Source organism: Silurus meridionalis, chromosome 10, assembly GCF_014805685.1.
Source record: "Silurus meridionalis isolate SWU-2019-XX chromosome 10, ASM1480568v1, whole genome shotgun sequence".
Lineage (NCBI taxonomy): Eukaryota > Metazoa > Chordata > Actinopteri > Siluriformes > Siluridae > Silurus > Silurus meridionalis.
Genome location: NC_060893.1, coordinates 16,022,373 through 16,047,448, shown reverse-complemented (window position 1 = coordinate 16,047,448; position 25,076 = coordinate 16,022,373). Strand labels below are relative to the sequence as shown.

At 37.6% G+C, this 25,076-nt stretch overlaps 1 protein-coding gene across 2 annotated transcripts in view; it reads right to left on the bottom strand.

Annotated features, from left to right (window-relative positions):
* LOC124392306 (Kv channel-interacting protein 1-like) overlaps positions 1-25,076 on the bottom strand; it is a 53,361-nt gene that overhangs the window by 15,387 nt on the left and 12,898 nt on the right. Inside the window, exon 1 of one of the 2 annotated variants that reach the window (XM_046859168.1) lies at positions 5,455-5,642. The exons of the other annotated variant lie outside the window; for it this stretch is intronic. Within the exon in view, the coding sequence (XP_046715124.1) occupies positions 5,455-5,512 (58 nt within the window). The 5' untranslated portion in view covers positions 5,513-5,642. Of the gene's footprint in view, positions 1-5,454; positions 5,643-25,076 lie in introns of those variants that run through there. 2 annotated transcript variants of the gene reach the window in all.

Below are 25,076 nucleotides of genomic sequence, written 5' to 3'. Positions count from 1 at the left end.
AGCAAGTATAATCCAGAAACCATGCCCAAAAACACATGAACAAAGGGAGTTTCCCCAAATTCCAGGCCATAGCATTGGCCATTCCCCCAAAGATGGGTGGGGACCTTTAAAACATCTTGAACCCAACTAATCAACAGTCAGTTAGTGAAGTCAAGCAAGCTCACTCACTCGGCTCGTTCGGAAAGGCTCAGACGCCCGGGGCCTGAAGGCCCGGGGACCCGAAGGCCCGGAGAGTCAGACGCTTAGAACAGCCCAGCAGCGACTCTTCGAGATGAGATCTCAAATCATTTTTGGGATCTTCCAGCAAGCTTTATCTTCAAGAACAACACCAGCTTTAATCTTCAGGAGAACCTGAAGACCAGAAGACCTGAAGAACATCTGACTCCCTCCTAAACGATTCTTCATCGGGACTATTGTGCAAACAAGCCAATGCAAGTAACCGTTTTACCAACCAATTTAGATGCGTGTTTAACTTTGAGCCCCTTAATTTAAGGTGAATTTGAATTCTTGATGAGTTCTCATTTAGGATGTGATTAATTTTGAAGTTTAAGCTTGCCATTCCTTTCCTTTCTCTTCCTCCTTTTCCTATTTATAACTTTTTGTTTATTTTTATTTTCATTTTTATTTTCTTTATTTCTTTTTGTTTGTTTGTGTAGTTAGTTTTATGTTGTGTTTGTCTCATTCATTACACGGCATATTTTTCATAAGTGATTGTTTCTGAGTGCCGCTCACATTTTAAGGTTCCTGCAACATTCGATCTGAACTACATGCTCTATTAATTGTACGGTGCCAACAGAACGGAACAGACCAAATAAATGTAATGGTAAATTCCATTACCATCAATTCAACTTTATATTTAAATATCTTGAATATTTAGGAGTAACTATAACCCATTATAATTACTTATAAATATTTCCTTTTCTTTGCGAGCTAAATTCGTTACATATAATGGTGGAGAATGCGGGCAAACTGTTGTTCAAACTATATACTCACTTGATTTTTTTATCTATTAATTGTTTTTTTTCCTCTACTCTCCCATTCGCAACAACGATTTACTCATTACCTTGTATGATGACTTTTTCCAGATAGATTACAGAAGTCATACAGAGCTCTATCACATAAATACTCCTTCATAAATTCCGCCTACACACAGACATCCACCACATCCCTCACTTATACAAAAAGTCCTGTGTGACTTATGTTTGGAAGCAAAGTAAAAGAGTGAATAAATACATCACTCACAAATAAAATAACCTCAGAACTTCCCAGATAACCAGAGCCTGGTGATTACATTGCAACACACACGTATTAGCAGTACATTACAACCACAACATAGAGCTGTCCAGTACACTGACCGCCCACACACACACACACACACACACACACACACACACACACACACACTGAACAGCCCCATTAGGTTTGTCCTACAAGACGGACTTAATAAGCACTTTCTCAACACAAACACTCTGAGAGTCTGATACTGAGAGAGGAGGAGGAATGGGAAAGATAAAAATGGATAGGTTGAAATGAAAGCACATAGACAGTGTTTAAAATGAATTTTAGCCAAAGGTGATACAAAACCAAAAAGGAAGGGATTTTTATTTTTTACTTTATTTTATTTGTTTATTTAATTATTATTATTATTTTTATTTTTTTTTTTTTGGGGGGGGGGGGTTTGTTGAAAAGCAGAGACAATAGAATGAAAGGACAAAAATGGAAGAAGAAAAAAGAAAATAGCAAGGGGGATTAAGTTGCTGGAGGCATAAAGTGGGTGGTGATTGAAGATGTGAAATATTCACTGCTTGTGAATAACACTGCTCAAGCGCCATAAACAAACATGTACACACACTCACACACATATATATTCCTTCATCACTAATGCACAATAAATGCAGGAAAAAATGTGAACAAGCCTGAAGCAATTGACTACCTAAAAACAACCAAAGAAAACACACACACACACACACACACACACACACACACACACACACACACACACACAAGAACAACAAAGAGGCACACAGCAGCAAAAAAAAGCCCTGAAAACTGGCCACATCCATCACAGTGTGCTGACTTCACTCAAACATAAGAGCATTATTTTCCCCTTCACTACATCGCTGCTTTCATTATAATATATATATATATTAGGGATGCATCGAAATGAAAATTCTTGGCCGAAACCGAAAACCGAAAAAGGAGGAAAGCAAGGCCGAAAACCGAAAAACCGAAACACCGAAAGAAATTATGGCAATTATTATTACCATTACATTAATGGCTATGACTGTGTACTAAACTTACTAAAATCAAGGCATTTCAATTGCATAAATTAATATTAAAGTCTCAAAGAATTAATCAATTACAAATTATGAAAATATTTATTTATAGCACATTGCAACAATGCACAGGATAAAATTTATTAAAATTTAGTCTTAAATGTTTAACTTCAATGCACTCGTGTACATTAAATAATAATGTACAGGCCCTCTGGCCTGCTGAAAGGTTGTAAAATTAAATATGTTCTTTCATAAAAACAAAGTGCATTCAGAACAAGTGCAACTGTTTAAAGATACAATACAACACTATCACTGGGAAACTTCCTGCCTTTTCAAAAACGTCCACCACAGACGGAGTGCGCATGCTCGGAGGGGTTTTGCTTTTCTGTGCGTTTGCGTTCCTCTGATATTCAGCATAGCGTTCGGATGTTTAGATTTCAAATTAAACCCGACGTGGAGAAAGTTTTTGCAGATGAAATTTTGGCATTACATGTTTTGCAAATCGCTATCCGTGGGTCTTTTTCAGATATACTGAAATACGTCCACAACGCAGACATGTTGTTTTAGACAGGCACGTGCAGGCAGCGGTTTCTGTTTGCGTCATCACAACAAACTGTTTCGGCCGTGTTGTTTCGGTGATCAAAGTCTTTCGGCCGAAAACCGAAAATGCACTTTTGGGCCATTTTCGGCCGAAAATATATATATATGTTTAAATGTTCTCTCAATTTTGTTTTTATGTGGCAGCCTGAGACTACAATCATTCAAATTGAATTGATTTTCTCAATAATCTATACTCAGTACACCATAAGGACAAAGTGAAAACAGAATCTTTGAATTACTGTAAATTGTTTTAAATATAAAAATAAAACAATATATCACATTTACATAAGTTTTTAGTTCCTTTGTAACAACAAATGAATATTAGCTTAGATGCCACCCAATTCTCGGGTTAGGGTTCTCTTGATTGTTGCTATGTTTTTTACACGTTTTGACTGTGGAAAATATATGGATTGGACATGATTTGGAAAGGCAAACTCCTTTCTATAGAAGGCTTTACAGCTAAGTGGTTAGACAGAAGCCTCTCTTAAGTGAAAAACCCATAGAAGCCTGCTAAAGGACTGTGTGGAACAAAATGTCGTAGTCTGATGAAACCAAGATTTACCTGTTTGGCCTCAATTATAAATGTTATGTCTGGAGGAAACCAAGCACCGCTCATCAACTGGCCAAAATCATCCCAAAAGTGAAGCATGTTGGTGGCAGCATCATGCTGTGCAGGTGTTTTTATGCAGCAGGGACTTGGAAACTGGTTAGGGTTAAGGAAAAAATAAATGGTGCAAAGTACAGAAATATCCTCAATAAAAACCTTTTCCACAGCACTCTGACCTCAGTCTGGGCCAAAGGTTCACCTTAACTACATAAAAACAAACTTAAGCACACAGCCAAGACATCACAGGAGTAGCTTAGAGACACCTCTGTGAATGTTTTAGCATGGCCCAGCCAGAGCCCTGACTTGAACCCTAATGAACATTGCTTAAATCATCTATGGCTGTCCACCCATGGACCCCATCTAACCTGATGAGGGGATTTGACTTGAAGAATGGCTAAGTACTAAGTAAAGGGACATTTCTAAAATTCTGTATACACACACACACACACATACACACACACACACACACACACACACACACACACACACACACACACACACACACACCGCACTGTTTCTAATTTTTAGTAAAACAACTATTAAAATAATTAAAATAAGTGAAAATAATCGAAATTCAAGCAAAAACAAATAGTTATAAATGATAGCTGCTTGTTAGGAAATATTTTCTACACATGTTCTGTTTCAATTTGTTTCTGAAAAACATTTCAATTACAATCACATATTACAATGAAAAATATATACTCAATAAAGAAAGTCCAAACCTTTTAACCTGATACTTTTTTATATACAGTAAATTAAAGACCTATTAGGACTATTTGAACCTGGCTATTTCAAAAATCTTTAAAAACTTTATTAAACATTTGTTGTTTTTCCAATTTAGCAACAATGATTGGGAAGGGAATGAAAAGTGAAAGATTCAAACAGGATGAGACTGAGAACAATTATTATGTTGTGGAGCTCATGTGAGAAACTGAAGTAATACATCACTAGGAAAATGGTTGAACTGGTTGCTGGTTGGCCAGCAATTTATTCTGAAGAGAAAATTGTTTGTCAGTTGAAAAGGCACAGTGCAGGAAAATAAAAGTTTGATGTGCCATTTTTTTAGACAACCAAAAGTAATATGTTGGTAATTAATGGAAATTGGAAATACATAAGATGATGATCAACAAGTGATTGTTCCTGTCTCTGATTTCACGTCTTTTGTTCTCTCCCTCCATCTTTTAGTGTGGTTGGTTGGGTGGGTGTATGTGTCTAACTGCATACAAATTTCTAATTGATTTTCCATCTACATTTTTCATGACTGCAGCCCAGATCCCGGACAACAAGAAGCACACAAAGCAACACACACACACACACACACACACACACACACACACACACACACTCACACTCACACACACACACACACACACACAAACACACATGAACATATGTGTGCATTCACCTCAACATAGCCATATCCATGTTGCCATGACAACAGCTCTTTTGAGGTAACAAGCAAGAAGAGAGCGTGTGAGTGGATTGATAAGCACCCAAAGCATGTGTTCTTCAGACATCATACGTTAGCAAACATGTAAGACGCACACACGCACACACTAATACACGCACCAAGATTACAAAGGAAAGCCAGTTTCACCCCGTGCTGTTCTGAAGTGAGTATGTCTGTGGGTAGGTCTGTAAGACAAATGGCTGTACATTCAGCACATGGCAGATTCACAGAAACATCCACTGAACCTTACCAAAATCTACTTGTTGCAGGAGTATGGAGAGTAAAAACAATACAGTGTGTGGGTTTGCTTTCTAAGCCTGTGCATGGTGTTAGATGTTCTATTTGGATAGTAGTGTTAATGTGAGTGGGATGCTCTGCTTGTGTGTGTTTTCTATGTCCTTTTCCATGTGTGTATGCATGCTCTTGTTCATGATTCTGCAGATCATGAACAGTCTTTTTAAAGCAGGATACATATGCTGCTGCTTCGTTTGTGTGTGTGTGTTCATGTCTGTCTACCCTACCTTTGGATGGTCGCCTCTGTTTGGTCTGCATGGTCAGTGTGCCAACCACTGCTCCCATATTGTCGCCGTGGAAACAAACGTGTCTAGGTGGATGTCACTCCGTCACATGTGTTTCACTCACTAACTCTGTCCCTCTCTCCGTCTTTCCCTCATCCTTTCTTCCCTCCGCTTGATGTTTCCCTGCCTCACTTTGCTCCCCACTTCTTTGCACCCCCTCCCTTCAGCTTTTCCCTCCCTCCTGCTCTCTTTCTTTCTCTCTCTCGACTTCTTGTTGAGTGCTGGCGTCATGCAGTGTGAATCAGGATCAGAAAGCCACTTCATCACACACACTCGCAGCTTATATAAGCATGCCAAAGTAGCCACACACAGTACCTTTAAGAATACACATAAGGAGCCCACAACTTCTAATACCTAATGAAACAAACAGTGGAAGAAATAGGCACATTGCAGAACATGGCTCAAAGGTTTATATCAATTCATGATTAAAGAAAAATGTCCAATTAAAAAAAATTACATTAATCAATTATATGTTCCAAGCCTTTTAAATTTGTCTTTAGTTTGACAGTAAAATATACAGAGATTTGTTTTACCTCAAATGTGTTTCAGACTCAAAAAATCTTTCACATGGTGAAATGTTCTACTGCTTATAGTTAAACTACAAAATATATTGAACTAAAATATCTCAGTTTTGCATAAAATCTCTCAAAACCATGTCCATTTTAAAACTCTTAAGAGAACTATAAGATAGCAACACCATGATTCTCTAAAAGAACAACTATTCATTAATTTGTTTTTTATTTAATATATTACCGTATTTTTCAGACTATAAGCTGCTACTTTTTCCACGTTTTGAACCCTGTGGCTTAAACAACGAAACGTCTTATTTATGAATTTTACCTGGGTTTTTCCAGGTTTTACAAACTTTAAGCCAAAAATCTGAACCCCATAACATTAGACCAATGAAATTTCCGAACGGAACGAAAAACGCACCTCACCTGTGTTCTGAGCTGCATGGCATCGGGAGAAAAAAAGTTTTTTTTTTAAACTCACGACAATGCTAAAAGATAAACTCCCGAGAGTAATAGTTGTGAAAGGAAGGAGGAAGACAGTGAGCAATGACTTTCTTGGTAGGCTACTGTTTAGATACAAGCCGTTGTAGCGCGTTGAGTCTGGGTGAAGGGAGAGCTCACTAACTCCAGTTGCAACAGAAATCATATAAGCACAGACAGGTTTCCAAAACTCGTGCTTTTTTTTTTCTTGGCAACAGCGTTACGGGTTAGTCAAAAAAACTTAGAAATTAGCATCAGAAAATAATAAACACATAATCCTCGTCTTGCACACATGCAGTAATAGCGGAAAAATGCAGTGCCAGGCTATTCCCAAAATACCGCTATGCTCCTAAAGGAAGCGCAACATATTTCACCGTTACACCGTGTGTAACGTGTCTTTCATTAAAGCCTGTGTAAAGTTCATTAGGGTAGACACTTGTGGCTTATAGACAGGTGCGGCTTATTTATGTTTAAAATAAAAATATTTGTAAAATTCAGTGGGTGCGCTTTATAGTCTGGAAATTACGGTACATATAAAATATATAAATATGGCTATTAATGCAGTCTTTATACTAGCCTTTATTCATAGCATAATAATAATAATAATAATAATAATAATAATAATAATAATAATAATAATATAGAAAACATTTATTTATATTCACAAACAACTTTTACATTTTACCATCATCTCTATGGTATCCCAGGGGCAATTATCTTAACCTGATTTATCACGATGTCAAGAAAACAAGCTATTTCAAGTAAATACCATGTCTATTTCTACAAGTATTACCTAATAGATTTATGGACAAACGTTTGTGAAACTTTATCAGATCATCTTTTATCTTAGTATAATCATAAGTAATGATCATAAGCAGTATAACCCATAATCATTGATTTAACTGATCTATGTCTGCTATTTTATTTTTGTTGAAATTATCATGCTGATAAATTCAGAAAGTTTTATTTAGTTAGTTAAATGTTCCTTTTTAAAAGTAGCATTTACACTTGCCCATTGCCATCTCTCAGCATATGTGACACGAATGTGCACTGTAAATATTTTAAAAGCTGGTTTTTATACCCAATGGCCCCTTTAACATTTTCAAACTACACAGATGCCTACAGTATTCTTATTTTTACATTACCTTAAACTTGTACACTATTTTTCTATAACATTTAATTAAAGAAAAAGAAGGAAGCACACGTAGCTGCAAGCTAGCAATTAAAATGCATGCAGTTAGACTACCTGTTTTACAAACAGGTAGTCTAAACTGAGTGATATTCAATCTGGTCGCATGCCATTTCACAAACAACAGCTAGCATAGCGTGAAACTGTGCTTTTTCAGAGGCACAAAAAGCTAGTCAACCACATCTTTTCCAATTGCTGCTTATACAGTGTCATAGGCCAGCGCAATACACTCAGAGGAAAAGCGCTATCTACCCTCATCCAAATAAATGAGTTTACAAGCACAGACAATTGACCATTACTCATACACAGACAGCACAGGCAATTTTGTTGTCTTGACTCCCAACAACAGATGGCTGATAGCTTCATCAGGATTTAAATCTTTCAAGCTCCTGTCAATAACATAAGCAGGACTAGAAAGAAAATAAAAGTAGCCATTGTAGTCAATCATTCATGATTAAAGAAAAATGTCCAATTAAAAAAATTACATTAATCAATTATATGTTCCAAGCCTTTTAAATTTGTCTTTAGTTTGACAGTAAAATATACAGAGATTTGTTTTACCTCAAATGTGTTTCAGACTCAAAAAATCTTTCACATGGTGAAATGTTCTACTGCTTATAGTTAAACTACAAAATATATTGAACTAAAATATCTCAGTTTTGCATAAAATCTCTCAAAACCATGTCCATTTTAAAACTCTTAAGAGAACTATAAGATAGCAACACCATGATTCTCTAAAAGAACAACTATTCATTAATTTGTTTTTTATTTAATATATTACCGTATTTTTCAGACTATAAGCTGCTACTTTTTCCACGTTTTGAACCCTGTGGCTTAAACAACGAAACGTCTTATTTATGAATTTTACCTGGGTTTTTCCAGGTTTTACAAACTTTAAGCCAAAAATCTGAACCCCATAACATTAGACCAATGAAATTTCCGAACGGAAACGAAAAAACGCACCTCACCTGTGTTCTGAGCTGCATGGCATCGGGAGAAAAAAAGTTTTTTTTTTAAACTCACGACAATGCTAAAAGATAAACTCCCGAGAGTAATAGTTGTGAAAGGAAGGAGGAAGACAGTGAGCAATGACTTTCTTGGTAGGCTACTGTTTAGATACAAGCCGTTGTAGCGCGTTGAGTCTGGGTGAAGGGAGAGCTCACTAACTCCAGTTGCAACAGAAATCATATAAGCACAGACAGGTTTCCAAAACTCGTGCTTTTTTTTTTCTTGGCAACAGCGTTACGGGTTAGTCAAAAAAACTTAGAAATTAGCATCAGAAAATAATAAACACATAATCCTCGTCTTGCACACATGCAGTAATAGCGGAAAAATGCAGTGCCAGGCTATTCCCAAAATACCGCTATGCTCCTAAAGGAAGCGCAACATATTTCACCCGTTACACCGTGTGTAACGTGTCTTTCATTAAAGCCTGTGTAAAGTTCATTAGGGTAGACACTTGTGGCTTATAGACAGGTGCGGCTTATTTATGTTTAAAATAAAAATATTTGTAAAATTCAGTGGGTGCGCTTTATAGTCTGGAAATTACGGTACATATAAAATATATAAATATGGCTATTAATGCAGTCTTTATACTAGCCTTTATTCATAGCATAATAATAATAATAATAATAATAATAATAATAATAATAATAATAATAATAATATAGAAAAACATTTATTTATATTCACAAACAACTTTTACATTTTACCATCATCTCTATGGTATCCCAGGGGCAATTATCTTAACCTGATTTATCACGATGTCAAGAAAACAAGCTATTTCAAGTAAATACCATGTCTATTTCTACAAGTATTACCTAATAGATTTATGGACAAACGTTTGTGAAACTTTATCAGATCATCTTTTATCTTAGTATAATCATAAGTAATGATCATAAGCAGTATAACCCATAATCATTGATTTAACTGATCTATGTCTGCTATTTTATTTTTGTTGAAATTATCATGCTGATAAATTCAGAAAGTTTTATTTAGTTAGTTAAATGTTCCTTTTTAAAAGTAGCATTTACACTTGCCCATTGCCATCTCTCAGCATATGTGACACGAATGTGCACTGTAAATATTTTAAAAGCTGGTTTTTATACCCAATGGCCCCTTTAACATTTTCAAACCACACAGATGCCTACAGTATTCTTATTTTTACATTACCTTAAACTTGTACACTATTTTTCTATAACATTTAATTAAAGAAAAAGAAGGAAGCACACGTAGCTGCAAGCTAGCAATTAAAATGCATGCAGTTAGACTACCTGTTTTTACAAACAGGTAGTCTAAACTGAGTGATATTCCAATCTGGTCGCATGCCATTTCACAAACAACAGCTAGCATAGCGTGAAACTGTGCTTTTTCAGAGGCACAAAAAGCTAGTCAACCACATCTTTTCCAATTGCTGCTTATACAGTGTCATAGGCCAGCGCAATACACTCAGAGGAAAAGCGCTATCTACCCTCATCCAAATAAATGAGTTTACAAGCACAGACAATTGACCATTACTCATACACAGACAGCACAGGCAATTTTGTTGTCTTGACTCCCAACAACAGATGGCTGATAGCTTCATCAGGATTTAAATCTTTCAAGCTCCTGTCAATAACATAAGCAGGACTAGAAAGAAAATAAAAGTAGCCATTGTAGTCAATCATTCATGAGAAAAAAAAATCTATCATATAATTAAGCTAAACAGTTTAGCAAAATAAGTCTTTATAACAGCAGTTGATTTTGGGGAGGTCATCGTTTTACACATGGTCTTGGTACAGGTACAGTACTACCGTAGGTAACGTGATACCATGTCCACCTTAATGAGTCAAACAATATGAAAACCATGGTGTTCATTTACATTCATACTGTAGTTGGTAGCATTTCCTGATGCAATTTTCTCCTGCCTGTTGCCAGTGACCACTTTTCAAAAAGTAGTATAGGTTTCTTTGTGCCATTGCTTTTACATTAACACACACAAAAAAATACATTTGACAATGATGTTGTGAGCATTGTTAGCTTGTCAAAGTTCAGTTTTTCTGGCAGGGCAAGGCACATGGAATTTATGGCCAAGTCATTAGCCAGAATTACATTTCTAGCAAGTTCCCCAGGACCCAAACCTATACACAGCAGCAAGTCACTGAGCAAATAACCTTGAAATGAATACGGGCTAATGTTAACAACTCAAGTAGTTCTGAGTGATTACTGAACTATGTGTTGAGAGAGAAAGACTGCTGCTTTTGTTTTTAGCTGTTTGACGTCTAGTCTATTTTTACAACAGCAAGCCATAGCATTAAAACCACCTGCTTAATATTGTCCCCCTTAAGCTTTGACCCATAGATATTTGGGCTACACCATAGACCTCTGAAGGTGGTAGACCTTTATCTAAAATAAGTTTTAAAATGGGGCTGTAATTCACCAGATCAGGCCACCTATTTTGAATTGCTCCATGGTCCAGTTGTAAAGTGTAAAGTGTAAAAGTGTCGATTGTTGGTACTTTTAGCATTGGACAGTGGTCAACATAAGTACTCTGACTAGTCTGAAGCTACACAGCCCATACGTCGTAAGTTGCTATGAAATATGTGTTCTGACATCTATCATAGCCAGTAAAAAAAGTAGCCATAGGCAGTATTTGGCTGTTAGGAAATGGCTGTTTAATCAACTTGGAGGAGTACACGTCAACAGTGACCAGCTACATTGGCAAGTGCATTGGTGACGTGACCATCTCCAAGACTACCACTACACACTCCAACCAGAAGCAATGGATGACCACCAAGGTGCGTGCGCTGCTAAAATCAAGAGACTCCGGCTTCAGAGCAGGGGACGAGACACTCTTTAAGACAGTGAGGGCCAAACTGTCCAGTGCCATCAGAGAGGCGAAGAGCGAACATGCCAAAAGAATTTGCGGCCACTTCCAGGACAGCGGAGACACCTGGCACATGTGGCAGGGCATCCAGGCGATCACAAACTACAAGACAACATCACCTGCTTGTGACTGTGATGACTCCCTCCCAGATGCGCTGAACGACTTCTACGACTGGTTTGAGGTGCAAAACAACATGGCGGTGAGGAAGACAACCCATCCTCCCAGAGACCAGGTGCTCTGTCTAACCACAACTGAAGTGAGGAAAACTCTATGCAGAGTTAACCCACAGAAGTCTGCTGGACCAGACAACATTCCTGGCAAAGTGCTCAGGGAATGTGCAGAACAGCTAGCGGATGTCTTCAGTGACATCTTCAACATCTCCCTGAGCAACACCATTGTTCCTACGTGCCTCTAGACGACAATCATCTTTCCTGTGTCGAAAAAGTCTACTGTCTCCTGCCTCAATGACTATTGTCCCGTCACGCTCACACCCATTGTGATGAAGTGCTTCGAAAGGGTTGTCATGAGGCACATCAAGACCCAGCTACTACCCTCACTGGACCCCATGCAGTTTGCGTATCGTCCAAACCGCTCCATGGGCGATGCTATCTCCACAACCCTTCATCTGGCCCTCACCCACTTGGACAACAAGTAAGCATATGTACGAATGCTGTTTATAGACTTTAGCTCAGCATTCAACACAGTCATCCCTCAGCACCTGATTGAGAAGCTCTGTAACTGGATCCTGGACTTTCTGACTTCAGTCAATCCGGATCGGAAACAGCATCTCCAGCACCACCATACTGAACACTGGGGCACCTCAGTGCTGTGTGCTCAGTCCACTACTGTTGACTCTTATGACTCACCACTGTGTAGCAATGCACAGCTCGAATCACATCATCAAGTTCGCCGATGACATGACCATGGTGGGTCTCATCAGCAAGAACGATGAGTCAGCATACTGAGAGGAGGTGCAACGGTTAACAGCCTGGTGTGGAGCAAACAACCTGTCCCTGAACGTTGACAAAACGAAAGAGCGTTGGTTGTTGATCTCAGGAGAGCACATAGTGACCATTCTCCACTGAACATTGATGGATCCTCCATAAAGATCGTCAAGAGCACCAAATTCCTTGGTGTTTATTTGCCGGATAACCTCACCCGGTCACTCAACACCAGCTCCATCACCAAAAAAGTCCAGCAGCATCTCTACTTCCTGAGAAGGCTGAGAAAAGCTTGTCTCCCTTCCCCCATCCTGACCATGTTTTACAGAGGGACCACTGAGAGCATCTTGAGCAGCTGCATTACTGCCTGGTTTGGGAACTGCACCATCTAGGATCGCAAGACGCTACAGAGGATAGTGAGGACAGCTGAGAAGATCATCAGAGTCTCTCTCTCCCCTCTATCATGGACATTTTCACCACACGCTGCATCCGCAAAGCCAACAGCATTGTGGACGACCCCACACACCCCTCACATGCACGCTTCAACGTCCTGCCATCAGGGAAGCGGTTGCCTTTAAGAACTGATTGTTTACTTGCTGCCTAATAAATATTACGCCTTGACAGGTATCACTGTAGCAAGATTCAGTTATTCACTTTACCTGTCAGTGGTTTTACCATTATAGCTGATCAGTGTATTTGTTTACCAGTGTGTTATTAGTCAAATTAGCCTCATTTCGACAAAACTAACGATCTGGCTTGATTAAATAAAACTGAGATGAGGAAATGTGTACGGTTGATTTATTGCTTTGAATTTGCTTGTGCCTGTCGAGTCATGTTTTGAAAATGAATTAAAACAGAAATTGTTCAGAGAATTGCCATGCTAATTCCATGCACCATCAGTTCACTACATGCAAATATGTTAAACTAGCACATTGAAGAAATCACTTCAGCTGTGGAACTGAGCCTGCCTCACTGAGTGCAGCTGAAAAATATATGAGCATACACCTTTCAGATTGTCACATTTTATGGTGTAGCTGATTAAAACACAGAATAAAGGTTTCAGCTTATCATTAGATCATTCGTAAATCAAACAGAGCCGTACGATGTGTTTTAGTTTTAACTGTGTCCTCAATCCTGTATTCTGGAATGAGATCTACCTCAGGGATCTCTGATCTCTTACTTCAGCAGATAATGTCCTCTCTGGCTTTGCAATTGCTTAGCCGTGATCTATTACTTCTTCCCCTGTCTTTCTGCCCTGCTATGAATCTCTCCATTTCTACACAGTCCTCTGGCAATCTGACTCAGCTGAGAGAATTTCCTTCCTTAACTAAAATGATCACATGGCATTTGTATTTAGAATGTTGTTATATTTTTGTTTTGCACTGTATTTTGCACAAGTAAGTCATCCCCATGCAGTCAATTCAAGGTACATTCCTGAATAATATTGTGTAATAATATCTGAGAAAATGTGTTGTATTTAAATCCAACCAAGTAAATTCCCCCTCTGAGGTATGCACAGTTATCAGTCCTGCTCACTGAACTTTAAACTTCACTCCCACCACAAATAGCTGATTCACATTCTGATCAGACAGCAGCTAAGACTTAAATAAAATGTGTTCCAAGGCCCTAGGACTAAGAATGGAATGTAAAAAAAAATTAGAAGTAATCAAGAGACAAATAAATGTCTGTGGAGCAATTAAATGGTTATAGTCTTATTTACAAGGAGCACTGAAACAGTGAATGATAAAAAAATAAATAAATAAAGCAATGATCTCTCAATATATGTCCACAGATTTAAAGGATTAATAATAATTTGTTTTGGGGTAAATCATACACTTGATTTATTTTGCTGTTGCTAAATTAAGTCAGGAGTTTCCATTTTTTCCATTTTATAATTTTTTTTTTACCTTCTCAACACTCATCCCTTTCTAATGCTCTCTCTTCACCCCCACTGGTTCACCTTGCTGTGTTTCACCTTGACTGTGGTGAATGTGGCAAGGTGATTGAACACTCACCAAAGCTCATCAGTAATATATAACAGATGGAGAGAGAAAAATAGCAACATATAATAAACATATATATAATAAACTGAAATATTTGATGTCCTCATTCATCACAGTCATGTTAAATATTAAATAATTAGATTATAATCAAATTCAAGTTAAGTCTTTTGAACACCTGTTTACTATATGCATTCTTAATGAAAACAATTAACATTGTATTTACCATCTGATTTATGCAGTGAACTATTGTGCTGTGTAGGAAAAACTTGATACACACTTCTAACCTCATGCTATGTAATGTTAAGGTGTGTTAAGCATTTTTAAATCAGTATAAATGCCAAGCAGCTAAACTCAAAATATCCACAAAGTCCAAATTACAAATTTACCAAACACACTAATACTGGAAAAAAACCTGCTTTAATAAGTTACCATCAATGGGTATTATATTCCAGAAAATTCTCACTTTTGACACTTTAGACTGCAACTTCATGGATGCAAAAATCAATTTTTAAAATTGAATGGAAATTTCATATGGTCTGGATATAAAGACACAAGATGCTTATTAATCTGCAGACAACAAGCAAAAGTCAAAATGCATGAAAAAAGTTCAATTAAAAACTATTTATAAAAGGGCATTACATTTTTTTCTTTGTTTTGAGGGAGCCAGAAAACCAGATAAACACAGCAAAAACATTTTCCATATCAAGTGGTAGAACAGAGAAGTAAATAAGGGTTAACAGGATTCAGGTGAGTTTACCATATTTTCCGGACTATAAGCCTCTACTTTTTTCCCACGCTTTGAACCCCGCGGCTTAAACAACGAAGCGGCTAATATATGGATTTTTCCTGGGTTTTTCCCGGTTTCACAAGCTTCAAGCCAAAAACCTGAACCCCATAACATTAGACCAATGAAATTGCCGAACAGGTTCAGGTGAACCAATTAAACTCTTCATATTAAATCGCGCTCCCACTGAATCGGGCCACACCACATCATAAATATGGTGCTCTGCCGCTCACTCAGACAGTCAATAGGAAATGCGACTCATTCGTCAGGCTGAAAACAACCGAGCATGAAAAAACACACTTCACCTGTGTTGTGAGCTGCACGGCATCGGGAGAAAAGATTCACCGATGGTGATTTTTATACGCAAGACGATGCCAAAAGATAAACTCTCGAGATAAATTGTTGTGAAAGGAAGGAGGAATACAGTGAACAATGACTTTCTTGGTAGGCTACTGTTTAGATACAAGCCGTGTAACAGGCACTGTCTTTCGTTAAAACCTGTGTAAAGTTCATTAGTTTCATTAGTTTCAATGTAGTTCAATATAGACAGGTGCGGCTTATTTATGTTCAAAATAAAAATCTTTGTCAAATTCAGTGGGTGCGGCTTATATTTGGGTGCATTTATAGTCCGGAAATTACGTGGTGTGTATATATATATGTATATATATATATATATATATATATATATATATATATATATATATATATATATATATATATATATATATATATATATAAAGAGAGAGAGAGAGAGTTTAGAGTTTAGAATTGCAAACACTGACAGGACAGGTCACAACTTATATTTATTTTGAGTTGTTGAATTAAAAAAAAAAAAGGAAAAAAGCAAACATTTTCCTGTAATGTGATCTTCGAGAAAAAGTTTTACTCTCACGATTTACAAGATTTACTGAATAAGCACTTATCTGCTCATATACTACAAGAAGCATATTGAATGTCTTCCTACTGAAATGACTAAAACTACCATATATATAGTAAGTAGGGGTTATATTACTTTTTTCTCAGTTTGGATGTATGTCTAAACTGTTACTTGTTATAGTCAAGTGCAAAGGAATAAAACTGTTAGCAGATATAGGGAGCCAGCGAAGCCAGACAAGTGTTACAGCATGTTTTGCTTAATTAAATCTCAAATGCATGGCTGCTTTTGAAATTATCTGCAGTGGTTGGTTCATATTCTGTATAATTTCTCCACAGTTGCATTTGCATTGCATTTGCATTTGCGGCATTTAGCAGACGCCCTAATCCAGAACGACGTACAAAAGTGCTTTAAATCTCTAGCAATGAATAAATCTACACTGGTACGCAAGATTACAAACCTAATATAAATATAACTCTTGAATTCTACAAAGCAAACTTGAAAAGTGCTAATTTAAGTATTTCAGGAAGAGGTAGGTCTTCAACCGTCGCTTGAAGATAGCCAGGGACTCCGCTGTACGGACATCTAGGGAAGTTCATTCCACCATCTCAGTGCCAGAACAGAGAAGAGCCTTGAAGTATAGTTCTTATAAAATCAAAGGATTGGATGGTATGTATTGGACATATACAGCATATATATATATATATATATATATATATATATATATATATATATATATATATATATATATATATATATATATATATATACAGTACAGACCAAAAGTTTGGACACACCTTCTCATTCAAAGAGTTTTCTTTATTTTCATGACTATGAAAATTGTAGAGTCACACTGAAGGCATCAAGGGCTATTTGACCAAGAAGGAGAGTGATGGGGTGCTGCACCAGATGACCTGGCCTCCACAGTCACCGGACCTGAACCCAATCGAGATGGTTTAGGGGTGAGCTGGACCGCAGAGTGAAGGCAAAAGGGCCAACAAGTGCCAAGCATCTCTCGGGGAACTCCTTCAAGACTGTTGGAAGACCATTTCAGGTCACTACCTCTTGAAGCTCATCAAGAGAATGCCAAGAGTGTGCAAAGCAGTAATCAAAGCAAGAGGTGGCTACTTTGAAGAACCTAGAATATGACATTTTTCAGTTGTTTCACACTTTTTTGTTATGTATATAATTCCATATATAATTCCACATGTGTTAATTCATAGTTTTGATGCCTTCAGTGTGAATTTTCAATTTAATAAAGAAAACTCTTTGAATGAGAAGGTCTGTCCAAACTTATGGTCTGTACTGTATATATATATATATATATATATATATATATATATATATATATATATATATATATATATATATATATATATATATATACTATATATATATATATATATATATATATATATATATATATATATATATATATATATATATATATATATATATATATATATATATATATACATACACACATTTAACTGCACTAAAGTGATACAATGAAAATCTACAAATGTGAGATAGGAATGCATTATCATTGAAGTTAAAGTTACAAGTACTATGGGCAATAAGTGAAAAGGCCACAGATTATACAGAGACACTATATGGTTTGATTTACACAAATCTGCTTTTTTATTTAATGCTCGTTTTTTTGTGCATTTGGCATGTATTTCATAAATGATGCAGTGTCTGTAGAACACTCTGTTAGTTTAATCTCACCTCTCTTATCTTCGCACCCACTGTTATACTGACTAATGAAAAACCATATGTCATTATCACCATACACTCCCCAGTGAGAGGAACCATATCGTCCTCTCTCTGTTTCTCTTTCTCTCTCTCTATCTCTATATCAGCTGCACAGCTCCTAAATCACTCTTCAAGGTCCCAATTCTCTATCAAGTGCTATAGTGTTATTTGGTTTCTTTAGCTCAGTCTCTCTCTCTCTCTCTCTCTCTCTCTCTCTCTCTCTCTCTCTCTCTCCCCACCCCTTTTTCTTATCTAACTATCCATCTATCAATCTCACCCGCCCTCCTATCGCTCTCTTTGTCTCCTTATGCCACTGCAGTATCGTGGTCTAGCTTAAAACACACAGATTAGTATGTGTATTCTCATATAATAATAAATAAATCAGATATGCCTTATGTATGAGACAGTGGCTGCTAGTCTTGCAGCTTTCTAAATCCCATTTAATAAAAACCCAAAAACCCCAAAAGTGTGTGTGTGTGTGTGTGTGTGTGTGTGTGTGTCTGTGTGTTTGTGAGAAAGAGAGAGAGATATTTCCCTTTCACATCTCTTTCTTTGCCTTATATTATTTTTCTCCATTCTTGACATGATTAGTCATATTTGTTCACTGCTTTGATTAGTGTACATTCTTATTCAGATTAAGAGGATCACATGTCTAGTGGTTAATAGCTTAATTCAGGAGGATTATGTCCAAAAATAACTGTCTTACAAACATAATTATTTAATCTTTTGTCTTTGGCCCAAACCAGAATTACGTCATATTTCACGTAAGAAGCTGTCTGGGCAGAAATGTGCTGAATAAACTGTTCAGCTCACTGAATTAATTCCTCAGGGACCTTATATTAGTCCAAATATCTTCAAAATGGCTTTTGGAGCAGGTTCTTGTAGACTATAGGTGGCCATAGCTATGTCCAAAAAGAGAAAGCAGCTGGCTTTCTGCTTATTCTGTCTCATGAGTGTCTTGAGACAGGCTCTGAAGGAAAATTTGTCACAACATTGCCACGATAGAGGCATATGCGAATGCCTCAAAAGTCTGTTAAGCATGAAAGAAGCTTGATTGCATATAAGAAGCAAAAATGATTTGTCACAACACCAGCTTTTTCTTTGTAGGAATAAAATTGGATTGCCAAACCATTTAATTTTGCACATGATGATATATTTATGCCTCCAAATACAGCTTAACCCTAGGTACAGTCACACTAGCGACAAAGCAGCAGGTCACTATTGAATTTATGTGTATGTGTATGTGTATGTGTATGTGTATGTGTATGTGTATGTGTATGTGTATGTGTATGTGTATGACACTGGGGTATAATTTCAGCCACTGTAGAATTTGTTTTGATGTAGTAACAAATGATAAATGTTGTTTCTATCACCAGTTTGAATTTACCAATTAGCTCACAAAAAAAACAAGAAAAATGTTATCTGGTTACATATGAGACACAATATGTCATATATGTGTACAGACTCAATATGAAGATGGAAATAGCTTAAAAGAAAGTAACAAGAGATTTGTTATCCTTTTAATGAGTGTTTGTAGCTAATACAGCTAGCCTTCTTTGCTAGTCTGCAGTACAAGGCCAAATGTGACATTAGTAGCAATTGCTACAAACAAACAAGAGGCAAACTATGAGCAAAGAACACATATATTTCTTCTCCAAATTGCTGCCACAAAGTTGGATGTGTACAATTGTATATGATTACTTTGCATGCTGGGACACTACAGTTTCCCTTAATCGTAGCAAACAGATCCAAACCTATAACAACATGAAAATGACTATGTGCACAAAGCTCCATTGATTTGACAAAGATGGTGTTGAAAACCTTGAGTGTATCCTCACCTTAACCCACCTCTGGAATTAACTGGAATGCCCACTGTGTGCCAGATCTCCTTTTCTGACACAATGCCTAACCTGATTAATGCTCTTATGGTTAACAGATATGATGATAAAGAACGTGTAAATCCCCAAACCATGCTCCAAAATGTAGTGGATAGCCTTCTGAAAAAGGGGACTGCATTTGTTGGGTGTCCATGACCATATAGTGTATAATACAAGACATTTCATTTTTATTATACAAGCCCTTATAATATAATAGTAAGCATTTGAGTTACCTCAGGAATTTTTTATTTTTTTGTATATTTATCTGTATTTTTCTCAGTGACAACTCTACTCAATGATTCAGTGACCTCATTTAAAAATAAAATGAACACTTTATACAGCAGCCCTGCTTTCTAAAAGTACACTCTCAGTGCTTGACTTAAATTCTGCCTTGTCTGGAAGTGTACTGGTGAGGAATGACACTGTTTAGTGTGCAGACAGAAGCCCCAGTCTCATTTTCTATAGGCTGAACTAGAGCATTTTATGTTTCTTACTGGCAATGCTTGATTTCATCATAACTTCAGTGGCACTACCTAATCTTAACATGTCTAATTAAAATTACATATTCAATATCGATTGTACCTAAGATGTGAAACTGTTATTTCCGTCATTCAGGCAAAGAGAAACACTGTCAATTGCCATGCTTATTTAGAAATGTTCTGTATGAGAGAAAGTGATTTACTATAGAGTTCATTTAGGATACAGCAGATCCTAGATTTTAATTTAAACACATATGCACACACAAACACACACAAAGATTGGGTGATTTAGCATTAGGTAGCTCAGGAGTAGAATAACATCGCCTTTTATAGAGTCACAGCTCCATGTGTATTTACACAAACTCAGCCAGCAGCTGCGAGACAAGATTCATTGTGAATGAACTTGGCTTGCTTATATACACGCACACTTTTTTCTCTCTCTCTATTTCTTTCTCTCTCACACACACACACAAACAGAAATCTAATAGTCAATGCCATATTCAATTTTATTTGTATAGCACTATTACAATTTAGCCATTGATGTCAACCATATAAGATGACAATATGGTACAATTTCCATTAGTAACTCTATGATAACTTAAATAACACGGTTTGTACAATCAAATGTATACAGTTACTAGCGGAGGGCATATAAGAGGCATGTAGTCAAGGGCTCAAGATTGCATTTTTGCAGGTAATAAACACACACACACACACACACACACACACTCACTCTTGCATGCATGCGTGTACTTTACATATACTTACACACTTACACAGGAGATAATCTTTGAGGACATGCAAAGCTAATCTTACCTTTTTGAGACTCCACCTGTTTGCTATGTGTCAAAAATGTGCCAATAACAATCCCCATTCCTGATGAAAGTTTCTGTGTGTGTGTGTGTGTGTGTGTGTGTGTGTGTGTGTGTGTGTGTGTTTGGTAATTTCCAGGAACCACCTAAGATTTTCCTTATTCTGTAACTACGTATGCTTAATGTTCTTTCGATCTGCTATTAAGCATGCAGCTTCACATCCTTCCTCACCTGTCCTCTTTTGTCTCTCTCCCACTCCTCTCTCCTTTGCCTTTTTCTCCCTATTCTCATTCCTCTTTTCACCACCCACCTTTTTCCTTGGCAGTGTCTTTCTAATCTATTCACTCCCTCTTAACCCTGTTCCTCTATGCATATAAATCACTGTCATTTAAAATCACTCCATTATTAAGAGAGATCAGTTTGAAGAACATTCCAGATCACACACACTGACCAAGAGTTGAAACCATGATCATGTTGGACGTTGTACTTTTCTTTTTGAATCACAGGAGGATTTTTGTCACTTAAGCAATATTCAGAAAAGAAAGGAATGAAAGTAAAAGATAATGTAGTTTCTTAATGGGTGCCATGCAGGAAAGGCACCATCCCCACACAAAAGCTTCCTGAGGCTGGTTGAGACTGATCATAAATCCTGGTTGTGATGCTGATTTGACAAAATAATTTTACTGTCAAAAGACAATGCATTCATTTTTAAATAAGCATGTTCACAAGTTTGACCAGCAAGCATCACAAAAAAGCCATGAATTCAATTGCCTGTGTGACAAAACCCACTGTAATTCTAACCGTAAACAACGCACACTTATTTGAACATTTATTTGAATAAACACATTTATTCAAATTAGTGTATTTGAATATTACAATATCCTATTATTAGAGGCTCAGGGTACACAAAATAGTGCATTACCAAGGTACAGATATATTAGAAAACAAAATTCCATATATAACAAGAGCACATTTGTAACACTAGATTTGTATACCCTGCTATAGAAACAAGTCAGCTATACATATAAATAGAGTGAACATGATCTACAAGCAAATATAAATACACTGTAAATACTGTATAAACATTACACCTACTAACAAATTAAGTTGAAGCAAATAATGTTTTTATGCCTACACAATGTTTAAAATATAATTTACCAATTTTAGATGTAATATGTCACGTCAAGTCAACCCAGCCGTTAGGGAGGCACAAGCCAGTGCACTCTTAGTGCCGGTCCCAAGCCCGGATAAATGGGGAGGGTTGCATTAGGAAGGGCATCCAGCATAAAACGTGCCAAACAGAACATGCGGATCACGAATAAGAATTTTATACCGGATCGGTCGAGGCCCAGGTTACCAACGACCGCCACAGGTATCGTTAGCCAACAGGGTACCGGTGGAAATTGGGCTACTGTTGGCCGAAGGAGGAGAAGGAGAGGAGGAAGATGTCTACAGAGATGGCAGGGAAAGGAGAAGTGTAGGACAGTAGAGGTTAGGGTTGGTACTTTAAATGTTGGCACTATGACTGGCAAAGGGAGAGAGGTAGCTGATATGATGGAGAGGAGAAAGGTAGATATGCTGTGTGTTCAGGAGACCAAGTGGAAAGGGAGTAAGGCCAGGAACATTGGAGGGGTTTAAACTGTTCTATCATGGTGTGGATGGAAAGAGAAATGATGAAATCACATTGGAAAGTGTAGGGGTGATTCTGAAGGAAGAGTACAGTAAGAGTGTAGTGGAGGTGAGGAGAGTTTCTGATAGGGTGATGAACATGAAGCTGGAAGTTGAAGGGATGATGATAAATGTCATCAGTGCCTATGCTCCACAAGTTGGCTGTGAGATTGTGGAGAAGGAAAGATTCTGGACTGAATTAGATAAAGTGGTAGATGGTGTTCCTGGAAATGAACGATTGGTTATTGGGGCAGACTTTAATGGACATGTAGGTGAAGGGAAAAGAGGTGATGAGGAGGTGATGGGTGTGTATGGCCTTAAGGAGAGGAATGTAAGAGGGCAGATGGTGGTAGATTTTGCTAAAAGGATGGAAATGGCAGTGATGAATAAGTATTTTAAGAAGAGGGAGGATCATAGGGTGACCTATAAGAGTGGAGGAAGGTGCACACAGGTGGATTATGTTCTATGTAGGAGATGCAACCTGAAGGAGATTGGAGACTGTAAGGTGTTGGCAGGGGACAGTGTAGCTAGACAGCATCGAATGGTGGTCTGTAGGATGGTTTTGGAGGCGAAGAAGAAGGGGAGGAGAGTGAGGACTGAAAGAAGAATAAGATGGTGGAAACTAAAGGAGGAAGAGTGTAGTGTGAGGTTCAGGGAAGAGGTCAGACAGGGGTCTGTGGTGGTGAAGAGGTGCTGGATGATTGGGAATGGAAAGGAAGACAAAGAGACGTGGTGGTGAAATGAGGAAGCGCAGGAGAGCATAAGGGGAAAGAGGTTGGCAGAACAGAAGTGGGATCGACAGGGTGATGAGAAAAGTAGGCAGGATTACAAGGTGATGCAGCAGCAGGTAAAGAGGGATGTGTCGAAAGCCAAGGAAAAGGCATATGAGAAGTTGTATGAGCGGTTGAACACTAAGGAAGGAGAAAAGGATTTGTCCAGGCAGAGGGACCGAGCTGGAAAGGATGTGCTGCTTGTTAGAGCAATAAAGGATGGAGATGGAAATGTGTTGACTAGTGAGGAGAGTGTGTTGAGAAGGTGGAGGAAGTATTTTGAGCAGCTGATGAACGAGGAAAATGAGAGAAAGAGAAGGTTGGATGATGTGGAGTAAGTGAAGCAGGAAGTGGATAGGACTAAAAAGGAGGAAGTGAGAGCAGCGATTAAGAGGATGAAGAGTGGCAAGTCGGTTGGACCAGATGAAATACCAGTAGAAGCATGGAGATGTTTAGGAGAGATGGCAGTGGAGTTTGTAACCAGATTGTTTAACAAGATTCTGGAAGGTGAGAGGATGCCTGAGGAATGGAGAAGGAGTGTGCTGGTACCGATCTTTAAGAATAAGGGAGATGTGCAGACCTGCAGTAACTACAGAGGAATTAAGTTGATCAGTCACACCATTAGGTTATGGGCAAGAGTAGTGAAGGTCAGGCTGAGAGAAGAGGTGACCATTTGTGAGCAACAGAATGGTTTCATACCGAGGAAGAGCACCACAGATGCCTTATTTGCTTTACAGTTTTTCTCGATTGCTAAGACACATTTCTTGAAAGGTGCTCTCCTTTTCTCTAAACTGTGAACACAAAACCCAATTCTCAAGCTACATTCACAAAACCTCAGACTTTTCTTGCAAAACCAAACTTTCACCTCAAAACAGTTCAATCTGTGCTCAAAACTGAACTATGTTGTCAAATCGTGCCCCGAGTCAATCAAAATTAAAATCACTACGGAACAGTCACTAAACATTACGTAGAAAAATAGAAAACACAATGCTCAGGACATCAAGCTGGAGAAACAAAAAAAACCCTGTGCATTTAGCACTTGTACAAAAAGACAAAACAGAAATCTTGTGCATTTACACGTAGCACTTGTAAAACAAACAGAAATCGTATCGTTTGCCACTTGTGTAAAGTAAGCCCATGTAAAAATAAAGTACAAAAATATACATGGAATACTAGGCCTACAAACAGTTAGACCAACCCTCCATTACAATACTACAGTACATTGGTACAGTGATGTACTGAAACATATATTTACTTATATAGTATGTCATACAGTAACTGCTGTCAACATTTACATACTGTACTATAATGTCAAAAAAAGGTAATTACCTGTTCTCTTCTCTAAATCTTCGGATTATGGTGGACACAGTGAGTCTACTGATGTTTGGTTGTACCCTTTGTCCAGCCTCCCTCATGCTCATACCATGGACAAGAACATGGTCAATCACAGTAGCTCTGATTTCATCAGATATTACTGTTCTTTGTCTTCGCTGACCACCTCCACCTTCTTTCACACAAACTCTTCCTCTCAGATTTCTATCCATTGTAGGGTCTCA